We start from the raw sequence: 22,141 nt of genomic DNA on the forward strand, positions 1-22,141 counted from the left end.
GACTGAAAAATGACTCTAAAAACAACAGCAGAAATGCACAAAAATGACAAAAACACATAAAGTAAGACAAATATATACAAAATAACGATTATTCTAAGTGACGGTTACAATGCAAAAAAATAATTTTACATGTATGTTACGAAAAATAAATGTATATGGTTTTTTAAAAATGCGAACACTCTTTTAACCTTAAAGAAAAGTTTGAGCGTTTAGGGAAGGAAAAACCAGTCTTTGTTAACCATTTTTGTGTTTTTCGTATTGCTCAGTCAGCAACATACCATTAGTTCTGCTGGTTTCTGAGCCACACCTAAACCTGGGCGTGAGTGAACTGCTTCTCTGCAGCTTTCCATGATGTATGTCTCCCTTAAAGACAGTGTGGCTGTGCTGAGAAGGTATTTCTGTTGACTGAGGGAGTGGAAGACGCTGTTGGCCTTTCCCTTGCTCACACAGAGGCTGTACTGTTTGCTCTGAAGGTTCTGGCTTTATAGGTTTCATAGAAAGACCTCATTTAGGTTTGACTTTTGGGTCTAAATATGACTGTTCTCTTGTAAAGGCTTTGCTTTTTCACATCAGAGCTTTAGGAGGCGATCATCATATGCAGAAAATGTGTAGAAACGTGTTTATTTATTCAAACAGGTTAAAAGAAAAAACGGATAAATAAAACAAACAGAACGCTGAGGCAACAAAACAACACATAAGGATGGACGCAGAATGAAGTTGATAAAACATCTAGGTCTTTTCCTCCATTCTTAATTTGACTCTCTATATTTTTTCTTTTTGGAAAAAAAGTTATGCCTTTTTTAAAAACTCAAAGTTGATAGAAATTGTCAATGATTATTGGAATGTTATTTGACGTGAGCTACATCTGTAGCCAAGTTTTGCACAATGAAAAACCTTCATATGCTCACATCTACCATGAATGGTTAATGTTAGAAAACTGTAACCGCAACACATTTAAAGGCAAAGAATAAAAACTTTCAGCTCAAAATGTTAAGGAAATTATGAAGCTTCAAAAAATTATGGAGGACAAAAATTTGACAAACGCAGAGAAAAATCGTGAATTTCAAAAGCAAAATTGTATCGCTCTGTCTTTACAAAGGTTTGGTCACCACTCACACACAATAGACACGGTTTTTAAATTACCCATAAAGCCACAGGGCAAGAGCTGGACTATCTTGGGGTTAAGTAACATATCTGTACTCCCCTCTCACTTCCTTCTGCTACGCCATCTGCGTGTGTGCTCGTTTGCGTCTGCTAAAACTTTATACGTGACCATAACTAGAATAAACCACCATGGCAAATAGAACTGCTCTTGTCACCTGTCCTCGCGCTGTTCAAAGAATAACTTTACAACTCCAATTTAAAATAGAGAGCTTGATCGCAGAGCTCGGTGTGAAGGAACAAAACTGCCATGAGTGATGGTAGAGGACTGAATCTCTTGAGAAAACCCTTGCCAATGACAAAGGCATTGATGAACTACCTCCAAGAAGAAGTGGCTGCATGTTATGAAGTCAGTTCTGCAGAAAATCAGACACCAGAAGAACAGTTGAAGAACAATTGATGAGGGAACAGTATAGAAAGCCTTGAAGAAGATGCCGAGTCGCTGGATGAGTCGATCAGCTCCTGCCAAGTAACGAGAGTGAACAGAGCCATGTGGCGATCAGCAGCAGCAGCATCTAAACCGTCTAAATGATCTTAAGGAGGAGCTATTAAAAGCAAAAGCTTCTTCAGTACTACAAAAACTTAATGAGTCTTCAGATGAACCAAGTATTAGCAAAAGTCTTCAAAGGACCATACAATAGCTGACAATAGGGACTTAAAAGAGCAGCAGAAGATCGATGAAGAAGAACTTGATCAAATGCAAACCCTTATCACAGCCAATCACAATCTGCAAAACCACAACAATCCCTTTTTCATCAGTGTCGTACAATGGGCTGCAACTTGAGTTTGAGTCTTTGTTTTTTTTTTTTAGATGTTAAAATCATTTTTATTCCCGAGAGGCAATTTGGTTTCCAGCAGAGGTCCATGCAGGCAATACATTTATAAAAACAGCACAATTATGACATAAATACATACATATAAAAGAAAACTACCATGGATATCATCATGATGGACGTGAGTGGGATGAGGGACACAAGGACCAGCAGTACATCCTAAAAATGTACAGGCAATGGTGCCTACAGCTTATTTAGAAGCCCAACAGCTGATGGGACAAACAATCGCAAGTATCTGTCAGGTAGAACATTATCTACCTCATGAACAACAGGCGGTATAAATCTAATTTTTTCATTCTTTTAAGATGTACCGTATTTGGAAGAAAAGTTTATGGGTGAAGTTGGGACGGACCATGACTGTAGAGTTAGCACTGGTTGTGGATTTTTTTAAAATTATCAATAGCAAACGACCATCATATAAACACAAGGAACACAAACTGAAATAAATTGCAATACAATCAAGGCCAAAAAAAAAAAAAAAAAAAAAAACTGAAACCAAAATGTTTGTTTCAGGCTACGTTTTATAATATCTAAATGTGTAAATACATTTTGTTGGCCAAAATTAAAATAAAGTTTTGTCAAACCAAATGTTTTTTTTTTTTGTTTGTTAATGAAATATTTAATTAGATTTTTAATTCAAATCATTTATCGTTTAATTGTTTTCTTATGTAGTTTTTTTTTGTTTTGTTTTTTAACAAATGGCAATCACGTTAACAAACTATCCAAGACTAATGAAAACAATACATTGACAATCAAGAACTCAACAGAAAATTAAAAAAAAAAAAAAAAAAAATCCAGTGGTCAGTCAAAACAAAAAAATCCAACACATTTTGACTTAAAAAAAAAAACGTATTCTGAAAACCCCAAACCAAATTTAAATAAAATTGAATTATGTAATGAAATCCAAAACATTTTCCGGATTGCGTTTTAATTACGCAACGCTCCTCCATTGCTGCAGGCGGCGCTACGGAACGCTTCAGTTTTGGCGCAAATCGGAAGTTCTCACAACAGTCACTGCAGAAGGAGCCATTCATCATTCAGACTGACAATTGTGCGATAAAAGCTCATTATAATTAATTATTTATGCTTCATTTTAAATAACTGTCATCCAAACAGCAGATCTGAGTTAGAGGTTGCAGTGTCAGCGGTCAGTTAAACCACTTTGTGGTTTAAAACGTGTTGTTTTTTTGGTAGATGTTAGCATCTGCTGCTAGCACGAGCAGAGACGTTGTTTTGTTGTGTCTCATGTTCCATTAAATATAACCGAAAGGATTGTGGATGAGCCTTCAATGGAGGAACACAAGGAGAACATCCAGGTAGAGGACGTCAACGTGAAGATGTCAAAGCAGAGAGAAGAAGAGGAACCGGTGAGTTTTTAAATGTCCACCTTGTTGTGATAAAGACTGGATTGTTGTCAGTGTCTTTTACAATTTGTTTAGCTTGTTTTCATTGATGCATTTAGGGTTGACAAGAAGCAACATTGCATTAAAAAAGCAGGATGAAAATAGGGCTGGGTGATATGGCCTTTTTTTTTTTTTTTTTTTTTTTTTTTCGACATTCTCGAGCTATATCACGATATATCTCTCGATATTTTGCCCTTGCCTTGAGATGATGCTTTGATGCATAAAATCAAAGCAGAATGGTAATAGTTAATATGTATTAATGTTTTCCCCCCAACTATTATAGCATAGCGTACCTGTTAGGTTCTGTATTCAGAGGCACGCCCTTAAAATAAGGTAAAGCCACATGTCACACAGGGACTTTTATTAACAGAGGTGTAGAGAACATGATGTGCATTTGTGCACATTTTATAAGCAACTTCAGCTAACCAAAGTGCTGTACAGTTTATTATTATTATAATTAACTATCAATTATTCGTTTATTATTACTGACAATTGTGAATTTATCAGATACATAATATATAAACAGTTGCCACTAGTAACACACACTCACACAGACACACACACACACACACTCGCTGTAATGATGGCCTTCTGAGGACTGTCCCTTTAAGGGCCATGATAACATAAGGTCAGAGTTGAGTCAGACCTGCCTTCCACCTGATTTGTACTAGAACCTCTGGGTACCTTTACCTCACAATACGATACAAAGCTCACGATAACGATTATCTCACAATATGACGATACTGTGATTATCGATATATTGGTCAGAAATTAATCTACGATAATCTATGACATAACTAGAAGAAAAAAAAGATTAAGTGAAAAATTACAATTTTTATTTTATATATATATATATATATTTGATTGGGACAGAACAAGAAGCATTGTTACAAGTAACCGATGCCATATTCATAGGCCATATAGCTAACAGCTAATTCGCAGACCTGGTCCCTAAGACATAAAAATACATAACACATTTACATAAATCATTACAAATAACACAAATTACAAAAGGCAATAAAATATTATACACGTCTGTTGTGTCCACAACTTTGATTCAGTTTGAGCCATTGTTTAACTGTTAAAGTTTTCAGATCAGCAGGTGAAGTGTTCCAGATCTGTGGCCCTTGTACTGCGAACGCTGTCTGTCCAAAAGCTCTTTTGCATCTGGCTGGTCTGCAGTCTCCACTGACAGCGCCCCTAGTGACGATCCCGTGAGCTGCACATTTTTCAATCATCCCTGCAGCGATATCGGGAGCGAGGTTGTTGACACATTTAAAAACAAATTTCACAAAAGAATCAGCATAACGTGGATGGCTGTTCATCATAGAAATGGGATCCACACAAGGTTCCTGCTGCTTAACAGAAGGTTTTCCTTGCCGCCATGATGAATTCATGTTGGGTGTGGGATACATATGTATGTGTATATACGTATATATGCATATGTGTGTATCCATAAAATGAAGAGTCCGTCCTTAAGACTGCTCTACTGTAAAGTGCCTTGAGATACCATTGGTTATGATTTGGCGCTATACAAATAAAGATTGATTGATTGATTGAAAAGAGTACTTCTTAAAATTTTCAAAACTTAAAAGATTATGCTTCTCTTGAATTTTGCAATAGTGCCACATCATGGGCTTTTTATCAAGCACTTTTAAAGCTTGTTTGTACAGGGAGATCACACCTTTCTGAGTGGACTGATTAGCTTGGCCCCACACAGTGATACAATATGAAAAGTGAGACAAGATCATTGCGTGAAAGTACAACTTGGCTGCACTGATTGACAGGCAAGATCTTTTTAGATGAAAACAATTCAAATTAATCCTAATAGTCTTAGTTATTTTCTTTACATGAGCTCCAAATTTAAGATGGGAGTCCACCACAACTCCAAGATATTTGAATTCATCTACTCTTTCAATATTTTTATTATTTATTTGTATCTGAAAGCTGTCCATAGACTTTTGCCTCATTGAAAAACACATAGACACTGTTTTAGAACAATTTAAAGACAGACAATTATCCTCCAGCCACTGAGAGACCCTGATCATTTGTCTGTTTAGCAGCTCTGCAGCTTTCTGTGGCGCCTTTGCTGAGACATAGATGACAGTGTCGTCAGCGTACAGTTGGCACTCAGCCTCAGTGCAAATGGCTGGAAGGTCATTAATATAAAGACAAAATAAGATGGGACCCAGGATAGAACCTTGTGCTATCCCCAATTTGTATTCCTGAGGTGCAGATATAGTGCCACTGATTTTCACACTCTGTGTCCTGGAATCCAAATATGATGTAAACCAGCTAAGAGTTTGTTCTGAAAAATTAAACTGCTTTAATTTATGCATGAGGATAAGGTGGTTGACAGTGTCAAAGGCCTTACGAAGGTCTAAGAACACTGCTCCAACCACATTCCCTGTGTCCAGGTCTTTTTTAATGGTGTCTATTAAATAACAATCTCTGAAAGACAATTAATTGAAAAAGTGTCCTATGAACAGTGTAGAATAGTCCGGCCAAAGTGTCAAGGACGGTGATAGGGAAACAACATCAGAAGTCCTCTTTGCCTTTTTAGTGCTTTTATTTACAGTGTTTCTTTAAAAGCAACACGTGTTCTCCAAAATGACATGTCAAAGCACAATCATCTTTCCTTGGCAGGCACATGTTTGTAGCAGCATGGCCTCCCCTCCTTCCCCCTTCATCCAAACTCTCCTGGCTTTTAAAGCATGCCTTATTTGATGAGTAGCTGCACCTGTTGGTGGATCACTTTAACTACAAAACAAAGGAATTAAACTATGAAATTTACATTAAATCATTTACACAACTAAATGACTTAAATAAAGAAATGATGTCAATATACTTGATAAATAATCCTTACAAGTTACCAAAGAAAATAACAATCAAAGAAGAAAAATCCCCTCAGTTGGTATGACCCAGAGATGTCTCTGGTGACATCACCAACTCTGACCATGCAGGGAATGATGATCCTGCTCACTAAACACTAAACACATTTAGTTATACATGAAAAAACAAACGAATAGTTAATAAACAAAGGCTAAATAAAAATGTTTAAATAAACTGTGTTTCTTTGAATTACTATGCTTTGATGTAAACTATAACTAAATGCTGACACAAACAAACCCGGGATAGTAAGTGTTTGCAAATGTAAGTTACAGCTAAATTAATAAAAATACAAAATATACTGTATGACAATAACTGACAATGGTGTGAATCCCTTCATCCACTTTGTCACAAACAGTGACACTATTTTAGTGCAACAATTCAGTAAATAAGTAAACAAATAAGTATCTCCAATAGTGCTTTCTGTAAACAAAAAATAGTCTTTCTTACCAGTGACACCATTATAGTGCAATATTCCAGTAAACAATTGGTTCCTTCAAAAAACAGTGACATAATTTCTAAGCCGTACCTGCACATTTTAGTGAAAAAGCAGAAAAGGTTTTGATAAAAAAAATTTTAAAAAGCGATACTTAGTGGGAGCATATCGATAATCGATCTTGCGGAAAAATATTGTGATATATCGCCGTATCGAGATATCGTCACACTCCTAATTTGTACTGAGCGCATGGACATAGTTTTATGTTACTTTTCTGGTACCGTCCTGTCTGAAACGACATATAAGCAGTGTGAGCTTCCCCTGCTTACAATAAACATGCAGTGTGACGGTAACGAGTTGTTTTGAGTCCTGTTTATAACGTTATCGACCCGCAGACACCTCCGGATCTCGACAGCGCGCGCACAGTTTTACTGAGCATTATGCCTGTCATAGACTTTGTTATTATGGGGACCACAACCTATCAATATGGTAGGCTACTGCTTTAATAAACTCGCCCCACTTTCATAAGGCACAGCACGAGTCATTGAAGCTTTCAGCGCGGTTTGTTTCGGCTGCGATCAGAGGGACAGAGCGAGAGAGAGGCGGGGCGGGGTTGAGAGGGACAGATAGAGGAGGAAAAGGTATACTTGGGGCTCTACAGAAGAAACTTTTAATGTTACGTGAATTATATCGATATTACGATATAGTCCTATGCTATATGTCCTAAATAAATATATCGATATTTATTAAATACTTGATATATTGTCCAGCCTTAGGTTAAAACACTCACTGCTTTATATTTTTAATGGCCATGGCTATTCATACGGAAAGGCCGCCGGTTTATTCATACGCAGTGCCCTTCATTGGCCAGTTTAGGTCACGTGATAGGTGCACCACGTGACTTAAAGTTTGTGTAATAAATGCTCTGCTGGCACAGTGGCACTTGTCCTTCTTCTTCTTCTAAAAATAATCAATGCTGGTTCTTCTTCAGACGAAGCCTCTCAGTAGAATCTGTTCTGATGAAGAAACGGTTCCTAAAGTGTCCTCGTCTCAGTCCATTGGTGACTTCAGCCATCCTGTGTACAAAGAGATCGCCGTGGCCAATGGACACATCAACCGCATGTCCAAGGAGGAGCTGCGGATCAAACTGTCTGAGCTGAACCTTGACACACGGTGAGCGTCTTTACACACGGTGAGCGTCTCCTCTGCATGCACTGAGACGACACTAACACTCTTCTCGTTTCTGTGTAGAGGAGTGAAGGATGTGATGAAGAAGAGGCTGAAGAGTCACTACAAGAAGCAGAAGTTATCACCAACAGTGGCAGCGTGCGGATCCAACAACTCGTTCTACGACTACATCTGTGTGGTGGACTTTGAAGCCACGTGTGAGGAATACAATCGCTCAGACTACCTGCACGAAATCATCGAGTTCCCCATGGTCCTCATCAACACACACACCTTAGAGATTGTAAGTCCTGTGTCTGTGTGCGCGTGTGTGTGTGTCGTTAATGTGTGTAAAGATCACAGGGAATGAGTGTGATTTCTGCTCTTTGCAGGTTGACACGTTTCGTGAATACGTGAAACCAGAGCTGAACCCACAGCTCTCAGACTTCTGTGTGAATTTAACAGGAATCACTCAGGTTGGATGATAATCACTGACCTTCACTGTTGATATGAAGGTCGTTAACAGCACTGATGTTTGTTGTAGAAAATGGTGGACGAGGCGGACACGTTTGTGGTGGTGTTGCGACGAGTCGTAGCGTGGCTTCAGGAGCGAGAGCTGGGAACCAAATACAGATACGCCATCCTAACAGACGGGTACGCTGGAACTAAACAAAGTCTTCTTTTGGTCACGTTTACCAGTTGGTTTCATCTCGTCTTCCAGAGCCTGGGATATGAGTAAGTTCCTGAACATCCAGTGTCGGATCAGCAGAATCAGACACCCTGCGTTCCTCAGGAAGTGGATCAACCTTCGAAAATTCTACAAGAACTTCTACAACGTACGTCTGCAGTCTGTGCTGCTAACCCCCAATTTCCACTGGATGCGGCTCCGCTGCATTACGTCTCCACCGCGTCATCGGAGCTGGTTTCTGTTTTAGTCTATGTGTTAACTTTCACTGGGTCCGCTGCGGTGCGTGTCTGCTCCTTCCCAGATGTGGTAGTCCGGTGCCCTCCGCCAGATATACGCAGGGCTTCTATTTCTGGTGGATACCGGAGCACGACTCATCAATCAGTACAGAGCAAATGAAGCTAAACAGGAAATTAAGCACGTACTCCGCAATAAAATATCCACTTACTTTTCAAAATAAAACACTTCAGATTATATTTCAAGTAACTCATCACCAAAACGTCGTAATGTGTAAAAACAAAATCACATCCACTGTATTGCTTCCTCTCATACTGTAACTGCACTGTAAACTGCAGCAACGTTGATTTAGTTCATGTTTTACTGGTGCAGTTTTATCTCTTCTCTGTTGGCTGTTGATAAAAAATGTGGCTATGACAAAACCAGAGTCCAACCTTCTTGTTCTCCTTCGTTAGGAACACTGACCTGTTTATTGTTGCATTTATAACATACATTTAACTGCGTTCTCGCGCAATTATATAAATATCGTGAGAACTCCTCTGTCTCGTGACATCACAGTCATCCAACCAGAGTGCACCGTGGCGCACTCAAAACGCAACCGGTGGGGATTACCGGACAGCGGAGACGTATCCAGTGGAAACCCCCAGTAATTATTAGATTTTTAATTTTAAGATGACAATTATACTATTTCACAGATTCCTAAAAGTAATGTTTGCTGTGACCTTCCCAACTGGAAGTTATTATGCAATAAAATCCTTTTAAACTCATTCCCTAAAGATAAAAAAAATTAAAAAACATTGTACTGAGAAATTCCCCCTGAAAGTGATTTATTTAGAAACAGAAAATAATGGGATTTGTCATTTTAAAATTCTAAATGAAATGATTTAAAAACAAAGCCAGTTGATTAATTTCACTGATTAATTTCTTATGATCATCTTTGATTAAATCTATAATCTACCCTGGAACTGTACGGTGTATAAATGTGCATTTAGTTGATAAATTGATCAGTAAAAATAAACACATCTCACTGTTGGCTGCATATAACCAGAGGGCATGAGTAGGGATGCACGATATCTGATATGCTGATATTTTACAACTCATTTGGACGATAACTGATCCCGATATGTTCCCATGCTCACTTAATTGCAGAAATCCTTTAGTTTGTGTAATGGAATCAACAAACTGAATCACTGTTTATCATATTGGCCTGCTGGAAAAATCAGACAAATAAGAAAAGTATAAGACAAAACTGAAAAGGATGTAAACATTACTTGTGCAAAATAACAATAATAATTCCACTTGTGTCATTATGTAATAACCCATAGAAGACCATTATTATTATTATTATTATTTTTTTTAATAAATCAATAAATATATTTGTAGCCTATTTTCTTTAAAACCTCTTTATATTTTGCATTTGAGAGTAAAAAAGGAAAATATCAACACCTTTGGAGATCAGTAAATTTAGTGAGTAATTCAGACTTTCACATTTTGACCAACTGTGTTTTTAATTCCAGCAAGTTTTTTTTTTGAAGAAGAATATGTTAAGGTTTATTTATTCAAACTACTGTTTTTCAGGAAATTTACTTTGATTTCCTGACATATTTCGACTGTTAACTGCCAGTCTTCTTCAGAGGCGTCTGCTGATCTCTTGGATGTTTAACAGTCGAAACATGTCAGGAAATCAAAGTAAATTTCCTGAAAAACACTTGTATCTTATTTATTACAGCATGAATCAAAAAAAATTAGTTACACATACAATGACAAATATATCCCTAAAAACCCATAGGTGTTTATTCTGAATGCCTAATATTTATTCTGAATTATTTTTAACTTTTCACTTGAACTGAAGTTTTTCCTTATATTTGTGATGTTTCTCTCAACTATGCCTTTTATTTTTAAATAATTTCTTTATTTTAATTTAATTTTTCATAATTCCTAACATTCTGTTCATTTCTTTTTACTTCAGCCTTTCCTTAAGCTTTTGGTTTAACTTTAAACATTTCATTCTTTTGATCCTCACAATTCCCTTAAGTTGCTCAACTTTCTCTATAGAATCATGACTTTTATTTTATGAGCCCATTAAACTTCAAAAGTAAAACACCAATCATTACAATTTTATTCTGTCATTTAGATTTTAAAAATGATATTGCTGTCAGTTTTTTTCCCTTCACCATGATTGATATGAAGTTGTTTTATTTGAACACTTGAATCTGACAGTTTTACCGGATGCACATGAACCTGACGCTGATGCTGGAGAAGCTGGGTATGAAATACGAAGGCCGTCTCCACTCAGGTTTGGACGATTCCAGAAACATCGGCAGGATCGCTGTGCGCATGCTGCAGGACGGCTGCCAGCTGCGCATCAACGAGCACATGCACGAGGGGAGGCTGCACTCCATCCCCAGCTCAGCTCCCATAGAAGTGGCTCCACCCCCTCACAAACCTCGCAGCAGAGACTAAAAAACACCAGCCAACATGTTTATTACACTTACCTTTTATTTTCACATCAGATGATGAAAATAAAACAAGTTATTGTTGCATTGAGTGGGAGGGTTCTTTCCCCATGTCTAACTTTGCTTTATTGATCAGCATTAAGTCATTTCCCTAATAAAACAGCTGTAGATTAAAAACTTTATAAAGCTGCACAAAGAAGTGCTTCAGTCCTGTGTCAAAACCACAAACTCTAGCAGAGTGACATGTCAAACGTTGTAATGACTTGAATAAAGGTCTTCTAGTTTTGTTTAGTCCATTTTTTTCTTCTTTGGGTTGTTTATTGTTGATTTCAGTAATTGTTTGTACGGGAAACGCATTTTTGCTGAATGACTTTCTGTGAAAAGGAAACGTGTAAACTTATTTACATCTTTCATCTAAAGTCCAAAAACTGATAAAATCAGGAACAAGCCTGAATTTTTCTTGTCTCATTCTAAACTTTTAAAACCTTTTTTTTTTTTAACCTAAATTCTTTAGTTTCTCAACATTTTTAAATTCATAATCTTGAGCTCTATTTTTCTCAGGTTTCTTTAATTCACTTTTATTTTTCTTTTGGTTCCCCTTAACCAGTTTTTTTCAACCTAGGGGTCACCTGAAATGTCTATTACTTATTTTTAAATTATTCTATTTCAGATTAAAACTTGCAATCTTTTATACTTTCACTTTGCCAAATATAAATCTAGTTCAAATAAAATGCTGTAAAAAATATCTGAGCTGGCACAACTTGTCACTGTTTAGTAACCATACAATTTTTAAAACTTAATTATGTATATTATTTTTTATCTGTGTTTTGCACAATTAAAAAAGCAATACATAATATCACAGAAATAGATAAATACTTCTGAAAGCTCAAAGCTTAAATTATTATTTTTCAAATTAAAACACCACATACAATCTCAAACAACTTTATCCACACTTTCACTTTGCCAGATATAAATCTAGTTTAAACAAAAAAACTTGTCACTAATCCTGTCTACTCTGTATTTGTAACACAGTATAACAAACATGATCAAAAACTCGTTTTGCTCTGTGATGGACTGGCGCCCTCTGCAGGGTGTACCCCTACATAGCACTCAATGAGAGCTGGAAACCAATGACCCTGAACAGGAACCAGCAGATTAGAACATGAATGATTCTCTTTTAGTATTCCCTAAATTTTACCTGAAATGTTTATCCTTAATTTGGCATATTTTCCTTAAATAGTGCCATTGATATTGAAATATCTGTGGACGTGTGGCTGAATGTCTGGAAAACACAATCATCCACCACCAATTCCCTAACCTGGAGAGACTTCTGTTGGAAGAATCGGATTCGTTTTTTATAACTCCTGAACAGAAGAATAAACAAACTGGTTCCCAGTCAATTTGCTGGAGGGAATGTGGAGAAATGATGGCAGATTATGCCCATCTTTTCTGCTTCTGTCCCTGTATTCAGCAGACCTTCTGGAAGGACGTAGGAACAATCATCTCAAATATACTGGGTTTTAGTTTCAGCACAACCTTTACATCTCTTTATCTTGGTCATATTCCTGATGGACTGAGTAAAGATGACGTTTACCTCCTGAAGATTCTGCTGGCTGCAAGTAAAAATGGTCCTACTGCCAGCCTTTTTGTTAATGTTGTTAAACACCTACATGTCCTAGAACAGATGACCCACTCCATACTACTCCAAAAAGAATTGGGCAAAAAACGGTGGAAAAAATGGTGTATTTATTTAGCCAATGGGGCAGATATTGATTTTTTTTCTGTGTGACATTGCAGTGTAAACATTCTAAATTTGCCTCGATTCACTTTCATCCCATGACCTCATATGTTCGTTCTGTATTGTGTTTGTCTACACCTGTCTTTATTAAAATGCTCATAAATAAAAAGTTAAAAAATAAAAAAAATAAAATAAAAAATAGTGCCATTCACGTCTATACACCTTTTCCGGTGACGTCAGCACTTGACTTAGCAACGCGCGCCGCCATTTTAAGAGTGGTAATGATTTGCCCAAACCTATGGACATGATCACAAACCAACCAGATGTAACTTCCCTTCATATCGGTGCTTGGCCTTTGGCTCTAATCTGCTGAAATATTTGTACAACATTGAGTAAAACCTTTGTGTGTTTGCGGTAAATAGTGGTTGTCAGGCAAATGTAAACTCCTCTTAAAATGGCAAAGGGTGTTGCTGAGGCAAATGTCCCGGATAATGATGTCAATGCAAAAAGGTATATAAACGTGAATTGTGTTTTTAGACTGGGGTTGCTAGGAGATGGTGTGACGAAGTTCTCCGGTGAATATCTAACTTGTACAATAATGTTGTAACCATGTAGGTGGCAGTAACGCACCTTTGGATGAGAGAGCAGAGAAAAAGAGTTTACGAGACAGAAAATGGTGCTACTAGAGTTGACACTGAAGTTCCCAGCAACTCACAGCAGCACACACTCAACCAGAGCATGTCGCGATGGTGGGGGAAAATGATCAAAAAATGGGGCAAGCGGTGACACTTGGCATGTCTGGGATGCAGCGTAAGTGGCGAGTGTGGAGAATGACGGGGGAGAGACTTGGAGGATGGCCAAAATACAATAAGCAAAACATTCAACTCTGACCCAGACAGCAAAATAATAATAATGTTGCCATCAGAAGCCCGGTCTCAGTGTTGTTTTTGTAGTTTTATAGTAGGAAACTAATGTTGAGGTGTTCCTAAAGCAAAAAAAAAAAAAAAAAAAAAAAAATGCTTCAGTCAATAATAGGTTTTTTTTTAGAAAAAGACGTTTTTCTCAGCTTTCTGTCACAAATTGTGTGAAACTGGCCTCAATTCAACTGCTGATTACGGAAGGACGTAGTGATGTGTATTAAAGCAGGTGTTAGTTGTTATTCAGAGGCATGGGAACCTAAGAGCTATTCCAGATGCATGACTTGTTTTTCCCAAATCTGTGTATTACTGCGCTGTTGGGGCGACAGGCTAAAATTTCCTGTTTTATGTTTCCACGTAATAATATACTGTTTCTCTTTACATCAACAACCCAGAACTGAGCTGATTCCTTATATGGTGATGAGCTAATGTTAAAGATTGGAGGACATACCTCTGAAGCATATATGCGTTTGCTTTTCCTGACCAGTCTCAGAGTTGCATTGATCTGGCCCTCAGCTCTCAGCAGGTTTCATTTTTGTTACTTGTTCAGGACCTTGATTGTATTTAATAAACTGCATATTTTTACAAGTCATTGGTCCCGAAGACTTTTTCCTACACGACCTTTTTTGTCATCACCATCCACACCACAAGAAACAACAGTAGAGAGTCTAATCTTCCAGAATCTGGTTTCAGATGTCAGATTATCATAGGACAAAATATTCTGTGGGTCAAATCAGTCAATATACTCTAAAACGGATGGCACTGGAGGAAGACATTTTGAAAATGGCACTGAATGAGTGAATCCTAAATGTGACCTAATGTTACCTTAACATATCCCTTTATTGTATTAATTGTCCTTAATGTTTATGATTTCCCCAATAATAAAAAATATATTTCTTCAAAATTGCATTAACCACATATTGAATCTTATATATATATCGATATACATCTGTCTTATCTCTTGAAGTCTCTTTGGCAGGTTTACAATATGTCATTCCAATGTGTGACTCTGACATGACAAATTGAGGAATTGACCCTCGGGGCACCTTTAAAAAAAAAGTTACACTCTTTGAGCTAGGTACCAAAACAGTAACCTTCATAAAACTGTCGTAAAAATGTGCAAGTACATTTAAAAAAATTAGAATATCATGAAAGAGTTTAATATTTTTGGTCACTCATTTCAGAAAGTCAAACCCATATATGATATAGGCTCATGACACAGATTAAAATATTTCAAGCATTTGTTTCTTGAAATTTTAATGATTATGGCTTACAGATAATGAAAACCCAAAATTCAGTATGTCAGAAAATTACAATATTACATAAGATCAATAAAAAAGGAGTATTTAAACAAAAATGTAAGGCTTCTGGAAAGTGTGTTCATTTCCATGCACTCTATACTTGGTTGGGCCTCCTATTTCATGAATGACTGCATCAATGCGGCGTGGCATGGAGGCGATCAACCTGTGGCACTGCTCAGGCGTAATGGAAGCCCAGGTTGCTTTGATAGCAGGTCATCTGCATTGTTGGGTCTGGTGTCTCTCGCCTTCCTCTGGACAATAGCCCATAGATTCTTTATGGGGTTCAGGTCAGGCCAGTTTACTGGTCAGCTAAGCACAGTAACACCATGGTCATTGAACCAGCTTTTGGGACCTTTGGCAGTGTGTGCAGGTGTCAAGTCCTGCTGGCAGGTCATTTGGTCATTCGGTGCCTTAAAGGGGACATATCATGCGAAATCCACTTTTTTAGCCCTTAAATGCATATTGTTGTATATTTAGAGTGTTTAGAAGTACAGAAAAGTTCAAATTAGTCTCTTCAGGTGCTCCATTGTTATCTTTATATTCTGTTTTGGTCATATTTTTCAATCTGTTTCGATTTTTCGATTCTCTATTACGTTTTTTGAACAATAACGTCACAGTATTTGCAGCGGAACTGCCAAATTAGGACATCGACTCCAGGTCCAACACTTCGAGCAATCCGCCATTTTTATTTCTCGCTTTTATTTTGTAGTCCAAGCTCAAGGATGCCAAAGTTACGAGAGGATATGTCAAAATGTTCGGTTGTTGGATGTAGTAACCCACACGCTTCATTACACCGTCTCCCAGCACTAGAACCTTTTCGAAGTGCCTGGTTGAGTTTTATTTTTCACGGAAATGTACCCACATCTGTGGGTAAGGTCATTTTTGTGTAAGCGAAGCACTTCAAGGATGACTGCTTCTGCAACCTCCGCCAGTATAAAGAAGGATTTGCCGAAAGACTTCGTCTGATTGAGGGGTCAATTCCTTCTATCTTTGGAGATGACGAACAGAGCACTTCGGTAAGCTGTAAATAACGCTAAAAAATGTGATAAGACGTCCCTGTCATTGTTTTGTTAGCATTAGCAGTTGCACCGTCTTCATATGTTAGCGCTGTGTGCTCATTTTAGATCCTTGATGATATGGCCCACGTGATTTAATTTAAGTCTAAAGTTTTCATTAGTCATTTCATTTTGCCGTTTTTGTCTCCGAAAAGACTGTATTAAAATGCATTTCGTGACGATAGTTTGGCACTAGCATTAGCTCGGTGCTTGTGTTAGCTCACTTGTTAGGGTTCTGCAGGTTCATCATTTTCATTTTCATCTCGCTCCGCCGGGTCAGACTCTGGCTCGAACATGTAAAGCTGGAGGGACAAGTCTTCCGTTGTTGACATTTTGTAAATAACATGTGAATAAACATTTTCTGCGCCACGAGACAATCGTATCTCTTCTATCAAACTACAAAAATGGCCGAACAGTTGGAGTTGAACGGAGTGTCACCTCTAAAACCTGGAGAGGGGGCGGGGTATGAAATGTCTCATTTGCATTTAAAGAGGCCGCACCAAAACGAGTTGCTCTCAGAAGCACATCAGAAAAGGCCTGTGGAGCTATAATAATGAGGAATTCAGACGCAAGCATTGCAGTTCTGCTTTATATAGACCACAACTGTATGATTTATATGTAAAAAAGGAAGGACTTAAATGCATGATATGTCTCCTTTAAGCAAAAGTAAAATAAAATAAATATGGGCAGAAGATTAGCAAGTATAGTTATAGACTTTTAATATTAATATTCAATTAAAGGTGCAGTCTGCAACTCTTATAAAAGTGACTTTTTGTCATATTTGCTAAAGCTGTCACTATGTAAGGACAGGTTTGTGTGAAAAAAACAGACTCATTGAGTCCCCTCTGCTGCTCCTACAGCCTTTTGCATATTGCCAGAATGCACAGCCACCGAGCAAAAAGAACCAATCAGAGCCAGGGTTGTGTTTGATGGGTTGTCTGACAGTTGTAGCTCACAGTCCCCGCCCCTTGGAGCATCAAATTTTTTTACAGTGTATGGTCTGGAGGAGTAGAAGATGGAATTAGCGACTTTTTCTGCTTGAAAGGTAATTACTGCTACTTGATTTACATTGATTTGTAAACAACACAGGACTCTGTGGTGCATGTGTTGTTTGTGTGCGTGCAGCAGCCTCCATGTGGGCTGCTGCACGCACACAAACAACGCATGCAAACCCTAAACTTTGCTGCGATCATTAGTTATCACCTTATATTGGGTTCAAGTGTTCTATTTTCTGTGGATTTTGTTTTAAATAATTTATTTGAGGTTGAAAAATGGGACTTTACACTTTTAAGGCTTTAAGTTGTGACTTTTCATTTCTGCTGTCTCATGTCTCCTGCTCTCTTCTCGAGGTCAGCCACATGCTTCCCAAAACACATCTTATCCCTCAAGGCTAGACGCAAAGGCACCCTTTTGGTGAGAGACACACACACACTCACATAGTCACACATACACATCCAATACACATCCATTTACACACATTCACATCATACACACACACACACCTATGCACATCTGACTATCACCCCCGATACCGGGAGCGCCATCTCCGAACGAACAGAACAAACTGACTTGAACTCCTCCCTGTTGCTTCTTTCTTATCTGTCGGGGGGTAGGACGGTTAAACGGTGTAGAAATGTGTGTGTGAAGAACTTTTTAAGCAGTCTTGCTTTTTCCTCTGCCCCGGAGCCTTTTGACCATCCTTGTTGTGGGCTGCCTTTCATTCTTACAGGATGGAAGCTTCTTTGTACTCTTTTCATTTAGTTTTATAATAAATCTTTTTTATATAAAATCATCATGCTTCGACTGGACTCCATCATTCAACGAGAACAATAAATCGTGTCTCCAAATGAGGTCAACCGCAAATTTTTATTGCTTTATTTTTTTTATTGACTTTGCTTGTTTCTTAGTTGTGTGCTGTCCATCAGATTAGGTGGAATGTATCTAGATGCAGGTGAGGCTGCTGCATCTGTGTGGGTCAGCATGTCATAGGGCCACGCCGGCTTTCACAACATCCACCGTCTTGTCAGGGTGGAATTCCATAAGATGCCCCAGGATTCTCCATCGGGCAGCCAGTACCTCAAAGCTGTTCTCAATCACCCGTTGGGCTCGTGAGCGCCGGGAGTTGTACACTTTCAGTGCATCATCAAGGTTGACTGAAAAAAACAAAAAGAAATATACACATTAACACAAATACTTTCAAACTATTTATTAATCACATTAAAATAAATTCTGTACCTGGGTAGGGCCGCATCTGGTTCACCTGGAGTGGAAATGCTGCATCTCAGAGGAAAACATGTGGGTCAGCAGTGTTGGTGCCAGGTAAGTTCACAGGTGGTAGTAGCTCAAGAGCCCCCTGTAAAAGTCTTGAACCATGTTGACTGTCCTTAAAAATTCCCCCATCACTCGCTTGACCATATGAGACAATGTCCACCATGGTGAAACGGTACTTTGCATCACAGATTGCCATCAACACAATCAAATGAGTTCCCTTATAATTAAAGTCGTCACTTTCTGCATCTGGTGGGGCTTTGATCTGCATGCTTCCTGTCAACACTTCCCAAATGGTAAGGGAAATTCCAGATCCCCCAAAACTCATGTGAAGTGTTTACAAACTCACTGCCTTTGGGTGAGGAAACAAAATCTGTTTTGTGGGCTTTCCAGATGGCCTGGTAAACCTAACCTAAAACTGTTGTCAACTGCAACTTGTAACTGGCAGCAACAATTTTCTGGCTCGCTCCAGAAGTGAGGATTCTCAGAGTAACAGCCAATCTCTCCTCTAGGCTGACCGGACTTTGATGGGTCCTTGTATGCAACAAAAATGGCTCAATCCGATGCAGCAGGTCGTCGAAGGGGTGCGTGAACATCCAAAAGTAGCTGAAGTGGATTTCTTCATCTACAGCCCATCCATCCATCCATTTTCATACCCGCTTATTCCCGTTTAACAGGGTCACGGGGGTCTGCCAGTGCCAATCTCCGGCTCTCATAGGGCGCTGGGCGGGGGTACACCCTGGACAGGGCGCCAGTCCATCACAGGGCAACACAGACACAGACAACCATTCACTCTCTCATTCACTCCTATGGGCAATGTAGAGACTCCAATCAACCTTACAGTCATGTTTTTGGATTGTGGGAGGAAGCCGGAGTACCCGGAGGAAACCCACGCAGCACGGGGAGAACATGCAAACTCCACACAGAAAGGACCCAAGTTCACCCCAGGGCTTGAACCCAGGACCTTCTTGCTGTGAGGCGGACGTGCTAACCACTATCGGTCTCATGAGCTGGCTGCACTCTCCATGCAGTTGCATGTAACGGGCGCACACACCATCTTCTTTTACGACGGGGCTTTTGTCTGGTCAATAACCAAAAACAATTCCTGCTCCCTCCTCTGTGCTTGACTTTCTGCTGCCATTGTTGAAGAAGACTGGTGCCCTGTCCAGGGTGTGCAACCGATGACAGCTCAAATGTGCAAACATGAGCCTTCACATATTAGGTTATGGTGAAGATCGGAGAAGTAATTTTTCTATTTCATGATGATTTTTTTTTTCTATTAATAAAAATTTAGTCCTGGTTTTAAAATTCCTGGTTCTTAGAGGAAGCCGTTTTGTATCTCAGAAGCTTCTGGAGGGATGGAAGGAGAACCCCTTGTTGAATCGCTCTTAAAATCTGTTTTTAAATCGTTTCCACATAGATTTTTTCTTAGGTTGGCTTGCATCCTCTTGTTTTGGATATATTAGACTCTTTTCTTCTGACTTTTCTTGACTCAGTTGTTCCTCCAGATATTTTTTCAGTTGATTAAGTGTTTCTTGAAGCTCTGTGATTTCTTCTTTCATGGAGAAAATTATTGTTTTCTGCTGCATTTGTTCAACCTGCATGCTCCAAAATTGAGGAAGATCTTCTCGTAGGCTCTGGATCTCTTTGTGTAGAGATGCCATTACTGCGACATGGTTGTTACTGTCAGTAGCAGGCTGTGCTGCTTCACTACTAACGTTTTCAGGAGACACAGCTGTTATCTCTGGAACACCGCTAACGTTTTCAGGAGACACAGTTGTTATCTCGGAAACACCGCTAATGTTTTCAGGAGAGACAGTTGTTATTTCGGAAACACCGCTAACGTTTTCAGGAGACACAGCTGTTATCTTTGAAACACCGCTAATGTTTTCGGGAAACACAGTTGTTATCTCGGAAACACCGCTAACGTTTTCAGGAGAGACAGTTGTTATTTCGGAAACACCGCTAATGTTTTCAGGAGACACGGTTGTTATCCCTGGAACACCGCTAATGTTTTCAGGAGACACAGCTGTTATCTCTGGAACACCGCTAATGTTTTCAGGAGACACAGCTGTTATCTCTGGAACACCGCTAATGTTTTCAGGAGACACAGCTGTTATCTCTGGAACACCGCTAATGTTTTCAGGAGGCACGGTTGTTATCTCTGGAACACCGCTAATGTTTTCAGGAGACACGGTTGTTATCTCTGGAACACCGCTAATGTTTTCAGGAGACACGGTTGTTATCTCTGGAACACCGCTAATGTTTTCAGGAGACACAGATGTTATCTCTGGAACACCGCTAATGTTTTCAGGAGACACAGCTGTTATCTCTGGAACACCGCTAATGTTTTCAGGAGACACGGTTGTTATCTCTGGAACACCGCTAATGTTTTCAGGAGACACGGTTGTTATCTCTGGAACACCGTTAATGTTTTCAGGAGACACGGTTGTTATCTCTGGAACACCGCTAATGTTTTCAGGAGACACGGTTGTTATCTCTGGAACACCGCGAATGTTTTCAGGAGACACGGTTGTTATCTCTGGAACACCGCTAATGTTTTCAGGAGACATGTTTGTTATCTCTGGAACACCGCTAATGTTTTCAGGAGACACAGCTGTTATCTCTGGAACACCGCTAACGTTTTCAGGAGACACAGTTATTTCGGAAACACTGCTAATGTTTTCAGGAGACACGGTTGTTATCTCTGGAACACCGCTAATGTTTTCAGGAGACACGGTTGTTATCTCTGGAACACCGCTAATGTTTTCAGGAGACACAGTTGTTATCTCTGGAACACCGCGAATGTTTTCAGGAGACATGTTTGTTATCTCTGGAACACCGCTAATGTTTTCAGAAGACACAGCTGTTATCTCTGAAATAATGGAGGGGGCAGATGTTATACGCTTTACTTCTTTCTGCTCCTTTTCAATCAACTTTTTTTTTCTTTTTTCACAAAAGAAATAAACAAAACAAAAAGAAAAAAGAAAAAGAAAAAAGACAAAAACAAGACTAACTAGTTGTTCACTATAAGCAAAATCTGTGATCACAGAATCTCTGAATACCTCGTCTCTAAACTCTTCCATATTTTTACTCACAGACTGAAAGCCGAGGATGTTGAAGAGCATGGTAATCGGGTTTGTTATATCAGAAAAAGCCATTTTTGCATGCAACTTGTTACTTCTTTGTACCTTGTTGTTGCTCTTGGTTAAAGACGTGTGTCGTGTTCATATGCTACCTCTTCTTTTTATCTTGGCAAAAAAGAGGCTCGAAGGCAGGGTTCCATTGATGGCGTCATAGAGGCGGTGTGGTTGGACCGCGGAGCGCGAGGGAGATAGAAACTAATCACCGGTAAAAACTCCAGAAAACAATCACCAGGAATAAATATTAACTCCCTGGTAAAGATAGTAGCTCTAACAACTGGTAAAATGATAAACTGGCGATATTACAACCTGTGCAGCGGTATGGGGACACATATACTCCGCCTCTGGGTCCTAGTGCCTGCTGGTCGGTGGAGCCTGTTCTGTTTACCGAGCCATACGTGTCAAGTATCCCGTTTTGGCCGGGAAACTCCCGCATTTTACCCCTCTTTCCCGCC

At 39.0% G+C, this 22,141-nt stretch overlaps 2 protein-coding genes across 5 annotated transcripts; one reads left to right on the plus strand and one right to left on the minus strand.

The window, feature by feature from the left end:
* The first annotated feature begins 2,967 nt into the window (after positions 1-2,967).
* eri1 (exoribonuclease 1) lies at positions 2,968-11,549 on the plus strand. The gene is made up of 7 exons (XM_028449991.1): positions 2,968-3,361; positions 7,714-7,895; positions 7,974-8,190; positions 8,279-8,362; positions 8,431-8,540; positions 8,608-8,722; positions 11,029-11,549. Exons 1-7 carry the CDS (start codon positions 3,284-3,286, stop codon positions 11,269-11,271), a joined length of 1,029 nt encoding a protein of 342 aa, XP_028305792.1. The 5' UTR covers positions 2,968-3,283; the 3' UTR covers positions 11,272-11,549.
* A 6,573-nt stretch (positions 11,550-18,122) lies between these two features.
* On the minus strand, positions 18,123-21,923 carry LOC114464369 (zonadhesin-like). 4 transcript variants are annotated; one of them, XR_003674188.1, is made up of 3 exons: positions 21,642-21,923; positions 18,511-18,628; positions 18,123-18,428 (listed from the first exon to the last, which is right to left on the minus strand). XR_003674188.1 is itself a non-coding variant. In XM_028448478.1 (2 exons), exon 2 carries the CDS (start codon positions 21,363-21,365, stop codon positions 19,932-19,934), a length of 1,434 nt encoding a protein of 477 aa, XP_028304279.1. In that variant the 5' UTR covers positions 21,366-21,489; positions 21,642-21,923; the 3' UTR covers positions 19,427-19,931. The 4 variants fall into 4 exon arrangements, 3 of the variants coding, with proteins under 3 accessions (XP_028304279.1, XP_028304278.1, XP_028304277.1); XM_028448478.1 differs by lacking the exons at positions 18,123-18,428; positions 18,511-18,628 and adding an exon at positions 19,427-21,489; XM_028448477.1 differs by lacking the exons at positions 18,123-18,428; positions 18,511-18,628 and adding an exon at positions 19,427-21,266 and having other exon boundaries at positions 21,393-21,923.
* Positions 21,924-22,141: the final 218 nt, after the last annotated feature.

Source organism: Gouania willdenowi, chromosome 6 (genome assembly GCF_900634775.1).
Source record: "Gouania willdenowi chromosome 6, fGouWil2.1, whole genome shotgun sequence".
Taxonomy (NCBI): Eukaryota; Metazoa; Chordata; class Actinopteri; order Blenniiformes; family Gobiesocidae; genus Gouania; species Gouania willdenowi.

Bases quoted from the DNA above. Each gene is read 5' to 3' on its own strand.
- LOC114464369 (XM_028448476.1), bottom strand. From the start codon at position 21,704: ATGGCTTTTTCTGATATAACAAACCCGATTACCATGCTCTTCAACATC. The intron at 21,225-21,266 runs ATTAGCGGTGTT...TCTCCTGAAAAC, and splicing joins CAACCGTGTCTCCTGAAAAC to ATTAGCAGTGTTTCCGAAAT.
- eri1 (XM_028449991.1), top strand. From the start codon at position 3,284: ATGGAGGAACACAAGGAGAACATCCAGGTAGAGGACGTCAACGTGAAG. The intron at 7,896-7,973 runs GTGAGCGTCTTT...GTTTCTGTGTAG, and splicing joins GAGCTGAACCTTGACACACG to AGGAGTGAAGGATGTGATGA. The intron at 8,363-8,430 runs GTTGGATGATAA...TGTTTGTTGTAG, and splicing joins ATTTAACAGGAATCACTCAG to AAAATGGTGGACGAGGCGGA.